At 39.4% G+C, this 17,644-nt stretch overlaps 1 protein-coding gene across 2 annotated transcripts in view; it reads right to left on the minus strand.

Annotated features, from left to right (window-relative positions):
* Positions 1–426: 426 nt before the first annotated feature.
* gpc5.L (glypican 5 L homeolog) overlaps positions 427–17,644 on the minus strand; it is a 102,755-nt gene continuing 85,537 nt past the window's right edge. For both annotated transcript variants that reach the window (XM_018263913.2, XM_018263914.2), the window contains one exon: positions 427–3,201. In XM_018263913.2, the coding sequence (XP_018119402.1) occupies positions 3,020–3,201 (182 nt within the window). In that variant the 3' untranslated portion in view covers positions 427–3,019. The remainder of the gene's footprint in view (positions 3,202–17,644) is intronic.

Consider the following 17,644-nt stretch of genomic DNA (forward strand, 5'->3'; position numbering starts at 1 on the left):
GACTGTGGGATAGCAGGTATAGTAGGGAGAGATGGTGCCTATAGTAACAGTGGATAATAGTCTCTGGGAAGGGAGTGTGACTGTGGATAGCAGGTATAGTAGGGAGAGATGGTGCCTATAGTAACAGTGGATAATAGTCTCTGGGAAGGGAGTGTGACTGTGGGATAGCAGGTATAGTAGGGAGAGATGGTGCCTATAGTAACTGTGGGATAATAGTCTCTGGGAAGGGGCTGTGGGATAGCACGTATAATACAGCCCTATTTACATAAATATTAGGACCCAGCAGTAAAAAAACTTGCTTTTGATAAATTACACTGCCCTACATTTATTGCCCTGCTCAACACACCCCACTCAATGCAAAACAGGATCTACACAACACAGTGTTCCAGCTTTGCTGATATGAAATAAGTGTTTAGAACAAATGGCTTTTACTGTCCTTTTTGTAAACAGTTTTATTGAACATCCACCACATCTTAGCTGCATGACTACAGCTGTGACACGTCCCCTTTAAGTTCCAGTAAACTCAAAAAAATTTAAAAAAATGACATAGTAAATGTGGTTGTAAGAAATGTTAACATAAATAAAGTGGCTTGGTTAAAAAGTAGCACTCACAGCAACATGAGGTTAGCACATCGCATTTCCCCACCAGTTGCTATTTTGGGTCTTCCCAACATCCTCCCACCCAACAATAACTCCATGGAGAGCACTTCAATGGACAGTAAAATGTTATTCTTTTTAAATTGGACTCAGGGAGACATTTTGATGCCAATACGGATCTCTACAAAACTCAGCTGAGATCTTGATAACCAGCCATATTGGATCGCTCTGTCCCAAATGAAAATAAAGGATTTTTTTGTACATGGGAGTACTAAGCTATTATATATTCAAGTAGGGCACATGATAGCTGGAATCATATGTTTTGTTTACCTGTGCTGATTTTATCCCCTATATATGATAAAAATTAGACAAGAACTCCCTAAATTACATTTATATTTCTCATTGGAGCATATATAGAAGACAGAGTAATATAGCCTGTCCTACCACTTGCAGGCAACAAATAAAGATCTAATTGCACTAATGTAGTGTTAGAACCTACTCCCATAAAGCATCGTAAAAAATAAAAATCATTTTACTAGTAATGCTGCATTAGCGGTTTTATTGATGATGTTTTTCCTCTTCACATATGTCGTGCTGGGCCTAAACCTAAAATAAAAACTGTTTTATCTATAAAAGACTAAGTCCCACAGATATCTGTGTGATCGTTTGAATTAAACTGGATATATCTGTGAATTTTTTTTATTATGGGCCAAGTCATTTATCTGTGTGCATCAGACACCCTGCTGTCAGACTGAAGAAGGGCACAGCCGTAAGGGCAGGAACATACAAAGCTACTGGGGGAGATTAGTTAATCGCATCTTCTTCTTCAGGCGACTAATTTCCCCTAACTGCCTCCCCACCGGCTAGAATGTGAATCGCCGGCTGTGTGCTTAGTTTTCTGAAGTCGCCCGAAGTTTCCTCGTGAGGCAACTTCGGACTACTTCAGAAAAGAAGCATTTCAAGTGCCAACACGCCGGAGATTTTGATTCTAGCCTGCGGGGAGGCAGTATGGGGAGATGGGTGACTAATCTCCCCCAGTCGCTTTGTGTGTCCCTGCCCTAAAACTAAAGGGTAAATGGCACATAGGTCATTTTTAATTTTCCACTTTTTAATTACAATTTTATGTCAACAAAATAAAAAAATCAGAGGCTTCCCATTGAAACCAATGTGTGCCTTACCCATTCAATATAAAGGGATTTTTTTTTGTCACCAAACCCAATCTTGAGAAGAAAAAAGCTGGCAATTGGCCTTCAAATAATAAAGATAACAAGATTGACTTCATAAAATTAGTCCCCAGGTTTGGAAAAAATGTATATGTACGTATTGGTTTGGCAATATTACAAAAAATATTTTTATAATGGATCAATTTTTATTTTAGGTTTTTAGTTATTGCCTATAGAAGAAAAGTACTCTGCTTATACAAAAGTTTAGAGGTGCTCCTGCTTCTTGGATGTCTGGCTAGGCATCACCATCTAGCAGTATCTTGAGTAACCACAGGAACGACACTCACAAGGCATTTAGCCAATTATATCAAGCCATGGACTGGCTTGTGATGGAGTTTAGTACCTTTAGGGGAAAAAGTCTCCCTTTGTCCTGATGAAGGAAGTGTTGAACTCCATCACAAGTCTGCTTCTTGTTAAAACTGGCTTAACACCTTATATTAATCTGACTGCTATCCCTTTAAGTTACAGTCACAAGAGGGACATTTAACCATGACCCTCTAGCAGTTGCGAAGCCCACGTTCCACTTTCATCAGCCGGTTTCCATCTTCTGAAGGCTGCACGTTTAGCTTTCAATGTAACCCTCAGTTTAAGAAGGTTTTGTCTCCCAGTTGTCTTTGGTTAATGGCAAACCAGCGTCATCTACTACCAGTTCCTTTCTCGTTATTGAACCAATACTGTAGACCTTTCTTGCTTCCTCACAACCAGGCTAACCTTTCAGCGGCTTTCCAAGAACTGAGATATCTAACGAGCCCAGGATAAAAAAAATACTTTGAGAAGTATACAAATTTCTGGTGAAAGATAAAAAGTTGACAATCATCTGTTTGAAATTTTACTAGATGTTGAGAGGTATTGAATTATATGAAGCACAGCTTGGTTTAGTGGCTTCTAAAGTGCAAAGACATGTATCTGTGGGCCTGCTGGTTCAGAAGACGAGGTGCTGGTTTGAACACGTCTATTCCCACCATAACTGTCCCAAGTTTCACTTGCATATTACAAATTGAATGTGGACAACTACAGTCCATACTGCTGCCAGCACGTTTATCTTCTTTGCAAGTTCTTCCATCTCAGTTTAAGGCGACAGAGACCCAAAGTCAAGTACCACCAGATTCATCTATTTGTTTCAGCCCTTTGTTTCTTCAATAAGGCTTCAAAGGATTATGAACACATTCTTAAAAGGTAGCTGCAGCATTAGAAAGCCATTAGATATACTGACATATGAATAATAAGGCAGCCAAAGGTAGAGTTGAAGAAAATGTTAACCTGCTACCAGTGTCCGGTAGGTTCTTTTGTTTATGGGATGTCTTGGTGGAACCTGGATGGGGAAGGAGAACAAGCACCGTGGCATTGCCTTTCCGTGAGACTTCAGGTATTAGTTTTGTGCCTGAAAGAGAGAGGAAGTCCAATTTTAGTCAGTCACATATTAAACTGGCAGCTGTTAATCATAATGTGGTTTCTTGGTTAAGTGCTTGAGGAACTTGCAGAGCAAAGCTTCTATGACATATATATGAAATGCCCCAACATTATGATCTACAGTGTCCAAACCAACACAACAATGCTCTCTTAAATTAATTGTTCAGTGTAGAAATAAAAACTGGGTAAATAGATAAGCTGTGCAAAATAAAAAAGTTTTTAATATAGTTTTCAAGAATGTAATGTATAAAAACTGGAGTGACGATGTCTAACATAATAGCCAGAACCCAACCAGCTCTCTTGGTTTCCATTGATTGTACCAGGCAGTAACCTTGGGGGGGGGGGGCATATGGATCATAACTATTTGCTTTTGAATCTGGGCTGTGTGTTAAGGATCAATTGCAAACTCACTGAACAGTTATGTCCCATGTAGCTCCCCTTATAGTCGCTGACTAACTCAGATTTAGAGAGCTGAAAAGCTGGAAGTTGGGGTCTGTTCTGGTATATATCCAGTCACTCCAGCCTTTATACATTACATTTTTGGCTAACTAACCATATAAGAAACATTTTTTATGTAGCACAGCCTATCTATTTCCCCGGTTTTTATTTTTACAGAACTGTTTCTTTAAAAAAATATCTGAAGCACTACAGACCGACCTCTATAGCCTGTATAATTACAGAATATTGGCCTAGTATGAACACACTGGACTTGAATTGGAGCCAGAATTTAAATTATGTGATTAAAAGTCTTAAAGTCTCAATCTCAATTGCTAGGCACAGCACTAGGTACAATGCACCAATGAAAACCTCATACATTGCTAATCTACTAATCTATAGTAGCTTTGTGTGCCATTTTCTGGCTATATCTAACAGAGGTCTCCCTTGGCATGTTGTGCCCAGAGATGTTTTATGTCGCAAAAGCTTAAAGGAAAACCATACCTCCCATACAATGTATGTCTCCTTTAAAAATATATTGAATAAAACAGCTCATATGTAAAACCCTGCTTCATGTAAATAAACCATTTAAATAATAATATACTTTTTTATTAATATGTGCCATTGGGTAATCCTAAATAGAAAATTGCCATTTTAACAAATAAGTCCAGTTCCCTGGGATCGTAGGATTCGCTGTGGACACAAACAAACCAAATAAACCATACATGTTAGGTCACATGAGCCAATTAAAAAACATTTTCCTTCCACATTTCTTCCTGTTACAGTTAGAGTTGTAGTATTTCTGGTCAGGTGATCTCTAAAGCAGCACACAGACCATCACAAAATGGTGGTTCAAGGCTAGAGATGTAAAAAGGACAATATTTGCTTAAATATATTTTTTATACCAGTTTGGTAAGATTCTTTAATATGCCACTTAATTTGATAAAAACTATCTATTGCTTAAATATTCATTTTGGGGTATAGTTTTCCTTTAATAACATGATTATCGGCCGTATCAGTTCATGCACGAAGGTGTAGAAACAATGTATTAGAATTTAGCTAGCCTACAACCAAGACTACAAGTCCCACCATGCCTTGCACGCTTCTATTCTCAGGACTGTTAATCACAGAACAGGCAAGGCATTCTGGGAATTGGAGTCTTGAGCTTTATTAGTATGGAATATTTAAAGTGGCAATAAAATAGAGCTGCTGCATATGCAAGAAGTGAGACAGACTAGTATGCACGTAAATAGAATTAAGAATATGATTCATTTTCAGTTCGTCATTACTTCATGGCAACTGCATCTCCAGGGAATTTTAGAGAACAAAACTGCTACCCCATGACTCTCATGCTCACTTAGCTACTAAAATGCTGCTTTTTTTTTATTTTTAGTCCACAGACAGGGAAGTCGGAACAAAGGAAAGACAGAGAGAATAATCTGGAACTAATTATGTGTAACATATTACTGAATTTCTGTTATAGCATAAAATATGATCAAATGTGAACATTTTCTCGGCATCATAATTCTTTGAGGTATCATGAAAATTTCCGCCTTCTGAATGATGCCTTTCCCATACTCCTTTTAGACTTTGGCTACTTACTAGGCTTCATAAATGTTTATGTCCCAGCAGTGGTAGTTTTCCTGCTTCTTGTTAGAGCATTTAGTTGAATAGGGAATGTAGAAATGAAGACCCCCTCAAGAGAAATGCGCCAGAAAAAACCCGGCAACAAAATGGTCAGAGACCGTGGAGAAAAGAAGATCAACCTAATCAAATATTGATGAATTAAACATTTGCTTTAGCAAGCAGACGTTTCTGAGTGTGACTGGCAACATCATGCCGTGGCTGGTCATGCATCTCCCTCAGTGCCTTATTCTGAATGGATAGTGACAATGGTAAGTATTTTAGCATTTCTGTGATGCCAGTCTTGTTTAAAGTGGTCATATACTGGTTGATTCCCCAAAATACCAAACAGAAGCCCATGTCCATCCTGCCTGGTACACTGGCAAATTAAATATCCAAACTGGACAGATCAACTGCAATCCGACAAGACCGCAGCATTATTTATGAAAATCGTCCCGCAAATTGCCATATACTGTATGTGCAGACAGGTAGAATGGTAAAGCCTGACCCAATCTGGGTGAGTATGACCAGCTTGAGTCTAGTGCAGGGATCCCCAACCTTTTGAACAACATTCAGAAGTAAAAGGAGTTGGGGAGCAACGCAAGCATGAAAAATGTTCTTGGAGTGCAAAATAAGTGCTGTGATTGGCAATTTGGTAGCCCCTATGTGGATTGTCAACCTACATTGAGGCTCTGTTTGGCAGTACACCTGGTTTTTATGCAGCCAAAACTTCTCCTCCAGGACTCCAAGCCTGGAACCCAAAAATAAACACCTGCTTTGAGGCCACTTGGAGCAACATCCAAGGGGTTGGAGAGCAACATGTTGCTCATGTGCTACTGGTTGGGGACCACTGGTCTAGTGAGACCTAAAGGTGGCCATAAAAGATCTTTCCAAGAAAGATTGTTTGTTTCAATACACATGTGTAGAGCTAAATTGTCAGATATACAGGGAGAAACAATATAATTTTACCCATATCTGACGATTCAGCACCAACAATGGACGATGTTGACGATCGACTGATATCCAAGTCTTCTGCCGATATCGCTCAGCTCTTTTCCCACCATACACGCACCGAATATCGTGCGAAAGTTTGACCACCTTAAGTGGATTTCTTGTTCCTTATATGTTGTAGTAGCTGCTATTACTCTTACCAAACATGGGTCAGATGTGGTTTCATAGAGGTCTTTTAGACGCCGGCGAAATATTTTTTCAGGGAATTTTCGCAGGCGTTTCGCGAATTTAATCGCTGGCGGCGAATCGCGCAAATTTGCCACAAATTCGCGCCTGCTGAATAAATTCTCCCATCACTAGTTGCCTATAAAATGCTACTGGATCCTTGATGAGAAAGGCTGAACACGTGTAAACTGTTGGATATATCCCATATCCTGTACAAATGGGCAGATCAAAATATTTGAACAGTTTTGCAAGTCATGTGGATGGCCAAACTGCACTGATCCAACCCATCAGCCTGATGACCAGTGTAGTGGATCAGTACATGAATGTGAAAGCTTGAACACATTTCAGTTATCTAAAGAAGCCATACTACATTGGGTTAGCTTGGTTTTTCAAATTCTTTAGGGAGGATGCACACATGCTTTGGGGATATTGGGGCTGCAAGTTTACTAACTAAATAATAAGTTATATAACTTATGTGGAAATCTCCCTCATTTTGTGTAATTAAGTAGATTTAAATGTGCATAAAGCAGACATTAAAACCACTGCTTGGCACAAGTTTTTTTTGTTGCAAATTTCTTTAAAATCATAAAACCAGTACAGGTATGGGATCCATTATCCGGAAACCCGCTATCCAGAAAGCACTGAATTAGGGAAAGCCTGTCTCCCATAGACTGGATTTTATCCAAATAATCCAAATTTTTAAAAATGAATCCCGTTTTCTCTGTAATAATAAAACGATACCTTGTACTTGATCCTAACTAAGATACAATTAATCCTTATTGGAAGCAAAACCTGCCTATTGGGTTTATTTCATGTTTACATGATTTTCTAGTAGACTTAAGGTGTGAAGATCCAAATTACAGAAAGATCTGTTATCCGGAAAACTCCAGGTCCCGACCATTCTGGATAACATGTCCCATATCTGTACTGTGCAACAGTGAATACGGAAAAAATGTAGTCTAAAAACTATGAACAAAAATGTTCTTTCCGTCTTGAGCTAACACATCCATCGTCTATATAATTGTGCTATCCCCAGAGATGCTAATAACTTGTTCCTCACTCAACCAGTAATTCCTTTTGTTGGCTTGAAGTGATTCATTATGGTGTTTGCGCAGATAATTCTATAGAGACTTCTCACCAACACACTCATTTACCTTGCTATTTCTAGACATTTCTGAAAAACGCCACAAAAGCTGGTTAATCAACACTCACGTTGTAGCAGAACACTAATCCTGGGACCACAGTCGTAGGCCTGTCTTATGCTGTCCAGAAGAAGGTAGCAAGCACACCACTACTCAACTTCTGCCATGTTTTTTAATGTAAGGCTCCCAGAGTGCTTATGTGATCCAATAATATAAGTCTAAACAAGGCTGAAGAATGTCAATTAAGCCAAAAGCCCAGTAAGAAAGACCACCAGCAAAATAAGTATAGGCACAATGGAACTAATCAAGATAACCTGGGTAAAACCAATACCAACACATACGAGAGTGAGGCAATACTAGGCAGCAATATGCAGCAAGCTCAAAAGCAGGTAGAGATCAACAAGACGACCACAGAGAACACAAGCGAGGGCAACTTCAAACAGAAGCAGAAACAGATATCGCCATAAAGCACAAAACAGTAGCCAAAGCTTTATGAATCAACTGTTGAGTCCAGCCAAATAACGGGGAGCATGAAGGGTTGGTAGCCCCCTAATAATTCTTCAAAAACTCACATATTCAAAAGCCACAAACCTTATTATGAGTTTCTGGCAGTGTCGGACTGGCCCACTGGGATACCAGGAAAACTCCTGGTGGGCCCAGGTATCAAGTGGGATCTCCTGCTTTTAAACATTTGGCCTATTTCATGGTCATTGCCTATTTCTATGAGAATAAAGAGGCTAAATAGATGGATAGGTTATAGTATGTAAAGAAAAAAGAATAGGAGAATAGAGGTTGAGTGAAGCGAGGAAGAAAATCATATTTAGGGTGGGCCCCTGGTCTAAAGGTTTTTGGGTGGGCCCCTGGTCTAAGGGTTTTTGGTGGGCCCCTGGTGTCCCAGGCCGACACTGTTTTCTGGATAATGGATCCCGTACCTGTATGTGATAAAATACTGCCAATGCAATAAAAGATAGACAGCTGACTTCTATTGTGTCTTCTGTAATACTATGGTAGCACACATAATTTGTCACAAGTTGAAGATTATAACTTTATGTGGCCCCCAGTATTTATTCATCAAAGAGCAAAACACAAGAAATCACAAAAATATTAGGCCGGCTTCAAAGCAAGACAGCAGATGGGATAGTCACGTTCTGCTGTGGGATCCAGACAATATTTCAGACTTTTCCATGTAAAAGAGTCCACCCACACTATCTAAAGAAAGGAGCTCTGCAAAAATAAGAGAACATATTGTGTGGAGTGCTGCCCACTTGCCACACACAGAGCTTGGTTATCTTGTGCCCGGGAGTGAGATAATCTGTTCTAAGAATAATAATGCACTGCTCATGTGCCCACCAAATCCCACAATGCATAATATCTAATATGCCTTACAATATGTCAGCTGCGGGCAACTAGGTCTAGTAGGTACAAATGCTAGCCACATCCGTCTGTGATGGAAAATGCAGGAAAGGCTGATAAAAAAAGATCAGAGAATACAAGAGGGAACTAGAAGAGGTTCTCAAACTGACTGCTTAATTTCAGATAAAACCCAGAAATTAAAAAAAAAATGTAATATTGGAAGGGAAATAAAGTCTTGGCAAGGCCTGGGTTTGTAAATAGCAGTGCTGCAAGGATGGTCAAAGAACAACATGTAGCAGCAGCCAGCAGGTGTTAATAAGAACAAGAGCTGTCGGCACAGGAAAGCCACCAGTATAAATATCCAAGTACACTTAAAAGATAATCGGAGAATAATCGAGTTAGTGAGTCGGTTTTATCTGCAATGAGTTAAATCATTTTGGCATAGACAGAGAATCTGGAGTTTTCCTATGTGATCACAGGGAAGCCAAATGTCTCTTTGTCATGCAATGCATTTGTCAATGCCAGCGCCTAATTGGCTTTAGTTTTGCAAATATTCCGTACACATCGTCAGCTCTGCACACCGCTGTCGACAGTCAGCCAACCAGAACAGCAGCTCTATCACAGCTGACAGTTATTGACATGGGGCTTGATTGGACTATGGGCTCGTGTTAATATTCAGAGAGAGGATAGTGCTCATCAAAGGTCCCTATCTTAAAACAATCCAGCTTTCAAAAAACTATAAAGCCTCTGTAACATTCAGCAACACAAAAGAAAAATTGTATAAGAAACAAGAGCAGAAATTAAAATTCATCTAGGAATCTTTGAGGCTAGGTTAGTTTCAGTGGAGGGAGACACTGGTCAGGCAAAGGCACACAGAAAGGCAAGCCATTAGCCCTTCAATAATATTGGTTTCCGATAGCTCATTCTGTGAGCTGCCTTGACTCTAAATTCTAGAAGAGAGAGAGACTGCATGATAATAAAGATCAGCAGGGATGCCTGGGCTGCGGGGAGACATTGTCATTTAACGACTGATGAATCCTGCAGGTTGGATATCGGCAATTAAAACATACACTGTATCTTTTATTCCAACAGTTATATAAAAGAATGTTTGACTCTTTAGCTAGTGTAGCCATTAATACAAGTGTATCTAAGCATCGTGAGTATTTGCTAAGCATGTGAGCCATATTTGCTCTAGCTGCTTATAAATAGTGCTAACTGTGGGCACAGCTCTGAACATTTCTTACATACGTTTATATTACAGGCAGGGAGAAAAACTGTGCGTTACAACGATATATACTATATGGCCAAAAGTACAGTATGTGGACAAAAGTTCTGAATGTTAGAATTGGCTATTTAAAGGAATTGTTCAGTATAAAAATAAAAACTGGGTAAATAGATAGGCTGTGAAAAATAAAAAATGTTTCTGATAAAGCCTGAAGTGAGCGGATATATAACATAATAGCCAGAACACTTCTTCCTGCTTTTCAGCTCTCTTGTTTTCCACTGATTGGTTACCAGGCAGTAACCAATAAGTGACTTCAGAGGGGGCCACATGGGTCATAAGTTTTGAGCTGAATGCTGAGGATCAATTGCAAACTCACTGAACAGTTATGTCCCATGTGGCCTCCCTTAAAGTCACTGACTAACTCATGGAGCTGAAAAGCAGGAAGTAGTAGTAGTGTTCTGGCTATTATGTTAGACACCCAGTCACGTCAGCTTTTATACATTACATTTTTGGCTAACTAAATATATTAGAAGCATTTTTTTATTTTTCACAGACTATCTATTTACCTAGTTTTAATTTTTACACTGAACTGTTCCTTTAAGCCACAACCACAGATCAAAAACTAGTGGGAAGAACTAGAACGTCGACTCCAAAACAGGCATTAACCCTAACGTGAGTGACCGACCTCACTAATGCTCTTGCAGCTGAATGGAAGCAAATCCCACCAATGTTCCAATATTTAGTGAAGAGCCTTCCTTTCCTTTCTATCCTTGTTTCATACATGGTTTGTAGCCTGATATTGCTTAGCGATGCCATTCAGCCAGTTTTACTGTAAGTGTTCAGGATCATAGGTATACCTTGCTTAGCTGAGGCTTAAAAGCTTCCCAGCTTGTCTTGATAGAGTTCCTAAGTAAAGGTTAAGAGAAGATGATTTTACTGCTCAGCTACACACTAAATCTTACTTATCTTTTTAAGGGGATAAATTATTTTAAATGCATCATAACATTTAATATACCAATATGCAGTACATGATTCATGTATAATCATGTCCTTGGCATGTCCTATACATTTACTATGAACACCTCATTTCTTTGTAATATTTACCCAGATATACTCAGGCTGAACTTGTGCACCAGTAATATTATTTTCTGGGTTTTCCTGCAGGCTCCCTAGCTGCACCCATCCCAGGAGGGCACCCTTGTTTGGGTCTCTGGTTCACAACTGCCATACACCATTTACATATGGACTTTTGTACAACCCCCTTCCTTTTAAGGGAGAACTGAAACTTAAAAAAAGTAGGGTAGACATGCTACACATTATTTTTTTGGTGTTCTGTACCAGTCCAATGTTACCCACAGCCCTTTCGCAGGGAAGATCTGTGAAGATGCCCCAGTAGCCCCCATTTCTTTTCTGCTGATTCCCCACACATGCTCTGTGCTGTGCTGCTCTCACTTATCTGAGCTTAGGGACCGACTCACAATATAATGTATACATACAATATAAATGTCACAAGGCCGATTACATACAGCTCAGAAAGCAGTACATTTAGCATAACAATGTAATAATCAGCCCTGTAGCATCAGCTTATATGACAGACAGACCTCATTTTCTGTATAATGATTTACAACCCCTAAGCATAGCTTCTCAACAACTGCTGAGCACACACTGAGCATGTGCAGTGTCACTGACACAAAGTAAAAATCCAAAACAAAATCCAACATGGTGAGCTCCTTTGCTTGACTCTGTAGGCTTGGATCATGACTCTTAGGGTACAACTACATGGGCGATTTAGATCCCATCTGAAGTAGTGTGACAGAACGCTGGCGTCAAGTCGGATGTGACTAAGATAAGGTTAGTTGTAGGATTCATATTCATATTTAGGGTTTAGTTACTCTTTTAAACAGCTACACTTGGTTTTTTTGGTTCCTGATTAAATAACGTGTTGTCTGTCCATGAATCCTGGCCAAGAGCCCCTAAAGCACAATGATGCAATGGGTGAATGGCACGTTGCCTGTGTATTTATCTTAAACACAGACATGGACAGATAGATATCAATGCAAGTGACTGTACACCGCCAACTAATGAGAGCAGAATTCATAATACAAAGGCCACAATACAACCTAAATATTACTGTCTTTTAAAGGGGTTGTTCACTTTTAAATGAACTTTTAGGATAAGGGCACATGCTAAGATTCAGGGAGATTTAGTCGCCTGGTGATAAATAGCCTCTTCTTCGGGGCGACTAATCTCCCCGCACTGCCTCCTGCCAGCTAGAATCTAAATCGCCGGCAGGATGGCACTCGGAGCGATTCCGAAGTTGCCCGAAGTTTCCTCGTGAGGCAACTTCGGAAAACGAATCGCATCGATTGCCATCACGCCGGCAATTTACATTCTAGCCGGCGGGAGGCAGTTTATTCTCCCTGAAGACTAATCTCTCCGAATCTGAGCGTGGGTCTCTGCCCTTAGTGTGATGCAGAGAGTGATATTCCGAGACAATTTCCAATTGTTTTTCATTTTTTATTATTCATGGGTTTTGAGTTATTTAGCTTATTATTCAGCAGCTCCCCAGTTTGCAATTTCAGTAATCTGGTTGCTAGGGTCCATATTACCCTCGCAACCATGCATTGATCTGAATAAGAGACTGGAATATGAATAGGAGAGGGACTGAATAGAAAGATGAGTAATAAAAATAGCAATAATAAAAAAAAACTGCAGCCTTACAGAGCATTTGTTTTGAGATGGGGGTCGGATGGGGGCTTAGAAGTTATACACAGTTTTTTGCTTTTCATATAACTCGTTAAATATAAATTGTTCTTCAACGGTCTGGCTGCAAGTTACTAATGGGCAGAAAGAGACGTGGCCTAGAGGGCAAGAGGGGGCATAAATGGTAAAAAAAAGATCAGTATTAGAAAAAGCATAAGCATTGCATCATTTGGAGCAATTGTGAAATTTATAAAAAATAGGCAGAGCACATTTTAAATGCATTTTTAAATGTTTGCCTATTTTATTGGTTTCAGAGTTAGGGTTAGTTCACACAGGACATTTTGGGGAGATTTGGTCACCTGGCGACTAATCGCCTCATTTTTGCAGCGACCAATCTCCCCAAACACCTTCCCTATTCCTGCGCCGGCTTAAATGAAAAAACGCCGGTGCTAATCACACGTGGCGATTCGTTTTCCGAAGACGATCGAAGTTTCCTCGTGAGGCACGAACCGCCACGTGTGAGTAGCGCCGGCTTGGATGAAAAGACGCCGGCGCTAATCACATGTGGCACAATTGTAAATGTAATAGAGAACAGTCTATGCTTTCCTGCACTGTTGCTGTCTCTTGATACAATGCAGCATAAATCAGCACACACGTCTGTTAATCAGTTGGCTTCTGACTTCTACATTGTTTCAAGAGTCACATCAGGGCAGAAGACAGAAAGATGCACAGATGCTACATTTACAAATAAGTATTGAAAACACTATTGAAAGTTGCTTAGCATGAAGCTCAATTTAATTTTGGGGGTTATTTTCTCTTGAACATGGGGGGGCTGCAATTGTTTCTTTTCTATGCATGGATGACTTTAATTTAGGTAAGCATGCGCTACAAAGATCAGGATCATTTACCAGGTACACCTGTTATCCAGAATGCTCAGGACCTGTGGTTTTCTGATTAACGGATCTATTCATAATTTGGATCTTCATACCTTAAGTCTGTTAGAAAATCATGTATTAAATAATCCTAATAGGCGGGTGTTGCTTCCAATAAGGATTAATTATATCTTAGTTTGGATCAAGTACATGCTACTGTTTTTTATTACAGAGAAAAAGGAAATAATTTTTTAAAATTTGGATCATTTGGATAAAATGGAGTCTATGAGAGACAGATTTTTTTTGTAATTCAGAGCTTTCTGGATAACAGATCCCATACCTGTATAGGAAAATCAAGTAGCCCGTTACTGGCTCTCCTGCACTGCTGAATAATGGCAGAAAAGAAAGAGACATTTACTCTCCATCAGCCAACAATGAGTCGAGCATTTGGCTCAGCGAGACGATAGTGATGACAGCCGCCTAATGAAAGTGACACCAGACTGTGGACCTTCTCTGCATCAAGGGCCTGGCTGCTGCTGCTGGTAGAGTGCTCAGAGAGCCGGCTAATGAACGTTATCTTATTAAGCTCTCATCTATCACTGTAATTCTATTGATCAGCTATCTGAGCTATTTATTGTTTCCACACCTGCAGTGATGGGGAATTATTGCATTATATCCTCAGCTCTCCCGGAGCCTTCTATCGATTGCTGGCTGATGTGTTTACTCAGGATGTACAGAGCACATTGTATACACAGGAGACTTATATACAACTATATACAACTTGCCACCCTAATTTATGTTGGGTGCTGCAAGGATATTAGCCATTAAAGGAGACATTTAGGATAAATTAACCCCCCCCCCCTAATTTTGTAGGCAATTGTGTATACTATATGGTAATGGTTTCACGTTGTGCTAAAAATTAATATTATCTTTAAAATTGTCCCCTTTATTGGAGCTCCCTATAGATGTTCACTGGTCCCTGTATCAAATGAGTGGTGGGCGTGACCTAAGGGGTCCCTGCCAGAAGCACAATAGTAGGGGGACAGCCAATCACAGCCCTGCAGTCACGCAAGCAAAGACAGGCTTCAGTTCCCTATCAGGTCAGTCTAGCTGCTGATTGGTTCTTGTCCTACAGTACAGTGTACTGGGAGCCGCTAGTTTTTGAATTATTTGCCTTCTTCTTCTGACTCTTTCCAGCTTTCAAATGGGGGTCACTGACTACATCTAAAATACAAATGCTCTGTTGTCACAAATGTATTGTTATTGCTACTTTTTATTACTCATCTTTCTATTTCTGCTAGGGTAATTCGGACCCTAGCTACCAGATTGCTAAAACTGCAAACTGGAGAGCTGGTGAATAAAAAGCTAAATAACTCAAAAACGACAAATAATATAAAATGAAAAACCAACAGCAAATTGTCTCAGAATAACACTAGCAATATCATACTAAAAATGCATTTAAATTGAATGCACTGGCATATTCTTGTTTTTTTACATAATTTGTCTCCCTTTAATGCGCATAGTGCAAAAATGTTCGGTTTTGAAAGCAACAGAGAAGTCAATGTAGACAGCACTGCGGCACTGAGCATAGATTCAGCAACGGATACTGTGAATAAAAAACTCTTTATACAGGACTGGCCAACATGTTTATTGGCAGAAAGTAAAGTTCAATTTCTTGGGCTTGTAGCTCAGTAATATCTAGAGCTCTGAATATTTGATTATAATAATGGGGCCCCAGGCAAGACAAAGTATGAACCCGTTTTTGTGAAAGAACTCCACTATGGGCACCCCTATCTAAACTTGATTACAATGTAATTATCCTACCGCACACCTGTAGTTCACCAATCCTGCAAGCTGGTGGTGCGTTCCTTCCGTTGACCCGGCCGGGTCCCTTAGCAACCAATGTGTAAAAGAAACGGATCCGCACACACACCGAATAGTGCAGTCGGGGATTATCCCCTTTTATTCAGCCACCAAACATCATGTTTGGTGGCTGAATAAAAGGGGATAATCCCCGACTGCACTATTCGGTGTGTGTGCGGATCCGTTTCTTTTACACACCCCTATCTAAACCCACTCTCGCCACAAACCTCACCTCTGTATCTTTTCCAAGGCTGAAAACAAAGTCTATTTAGAATTGTTATTATTTTCTATCGCTGAGATTGGTGACTTGCCTACAATGGATCTAGTTGGTAACCAAATGGCCAGTGATTGGGTGCTTAAGTTGTGAATTAGACTGGGATCAGATATAAATAGTGGCATGCATATAAAAGGCCATATCTGGGTATATATTCCTCTGCTGATGGCAGTGGTAGTTCACCTTTATTTGTTATAAAAATAAAAAATCTAAGCAACTTTTCAATTGGTCTTCATCATTTATTTTTTATAGTTTTAATAATTATTAATTATTTGCCTTCTTCTATTTCTATTCAGACCCTCTCCTATTCATTTTCCAGTCTCTTATTCAAATCAGTGCATAGTTGCTATTGCAGTTTGGATCCTAGCAACCAGATTGATGAAACTGCAAACTGAAGAGCTGCTGAATAAAAAGCTAAATAATTAAAAAAAACACATATTATCTCAGTATATCACTCTCTTGATTTTTTATTATTTGTAATTTTTTAATGATTTAGTTTCCTGTTCAGTTTGGAATTTCCATTATCTGGTTGCTAGGGTCTAAATTGCCCTATTAATCAGGCAGTAGTTTGAATGAGAATAGGAGAGGGCCTGCATAGAATGCTAAGTAATAAAAAGTAACCATAACAATAGTATTTTTGCTGCAGGGTCAGTGACCCCCATTTGAGAGCTGGAAAGAGTCAGAAGAAGAAAGTAAATTGTTCAAAAAATATACAAAATAAAATATGAAGACCAATTGAAAAGTTGCTAAGAATTGACCATTCTGTAACATATTAGAAGTTGGGTGAACTGCCCCTTTAAATGTGTTTTGGTTTTCAGTCCTTTAACCAAAACATACCTTGCCTATTCTTTCTCCAAATAATTATTTGTATTCCATATAGCCTGCATATATTACCTCCAGCTTCTCTACAAGATCTGTCTAGTAGGCCCCAAAATAGACCTTCCAGTGTCTCATTGGTTGGGGTTAGAGGTGAATATAAACACCATACCCTGACATTAGCCCTGGATATAAATATTTTAACCTGAGTTTAGCCCTGAATTTAAACATTATACAGTATAGACTTAGGTTAGCCCTAAATATAAGTGAAATTGTTTCACTTCATGCAACCAGGTGTAAAAGCCTCATGCTAAATGATAAAACTATTCACCTTGTGTTAGGGTAGGACTTGACGACGCGATTGAAGCTGACTAAACGCATGCGACGTGACGGATGTTCTAAACGCAGCGCTTCGTTTTCATCCAACAGTCGGATAAATGTAGTTCTTACCTGCAATTTCTCCTTCACTTCCGTTTTCTTTAGAACATCCAAAACGTTGTTAAGGCCTACCCTAAGCCTCCCCAAATGTCTAGGCTATGGTAGGAACCTTGTCAAATACATATGTTTTCTCCAAGCTTCACCTACTGCGTTTACTCTTACTCCATACCATCGTTGCTTACATGCCTGCATATCCATTAGTATATCCAGCATTATAAAAAGTCCTCTTGTGGGATAAGACTGGATCATAGACATTACCATGGCTGGGACAATATGCCTTCTAATGTCTCTTTGGTTATATGCACAGATATAAATTCTTAAAAAATCTGTTGAGGTCACTTTACTAATACAGATCGGCAATGATTTTAAAGAGGTTGTTCACCTTCCAAACACTTTTTTAAGTTCAGTTGTTTTCAGATTGTTCCCCACAATTATTTTCCATTATTTATTTTTTAAATTTTTTCCAAAATCTAAATGTCCCTGTCTCTGGTGTT

Source organism: Xenopus laevis, chromosome 5L, assembly GCF_017654675.1.
Source record: "Xenopus laevis strain J_2021 chromosome 5L, Xenopus_laevis_v10.1, whole genome shotgun sequence".
Taxonomy (NCBI): Eukaryota; Metazoa; Chordata; class Amphibia; order Anura; family Pipidae; genus Xenopus; species Xenopus laevis.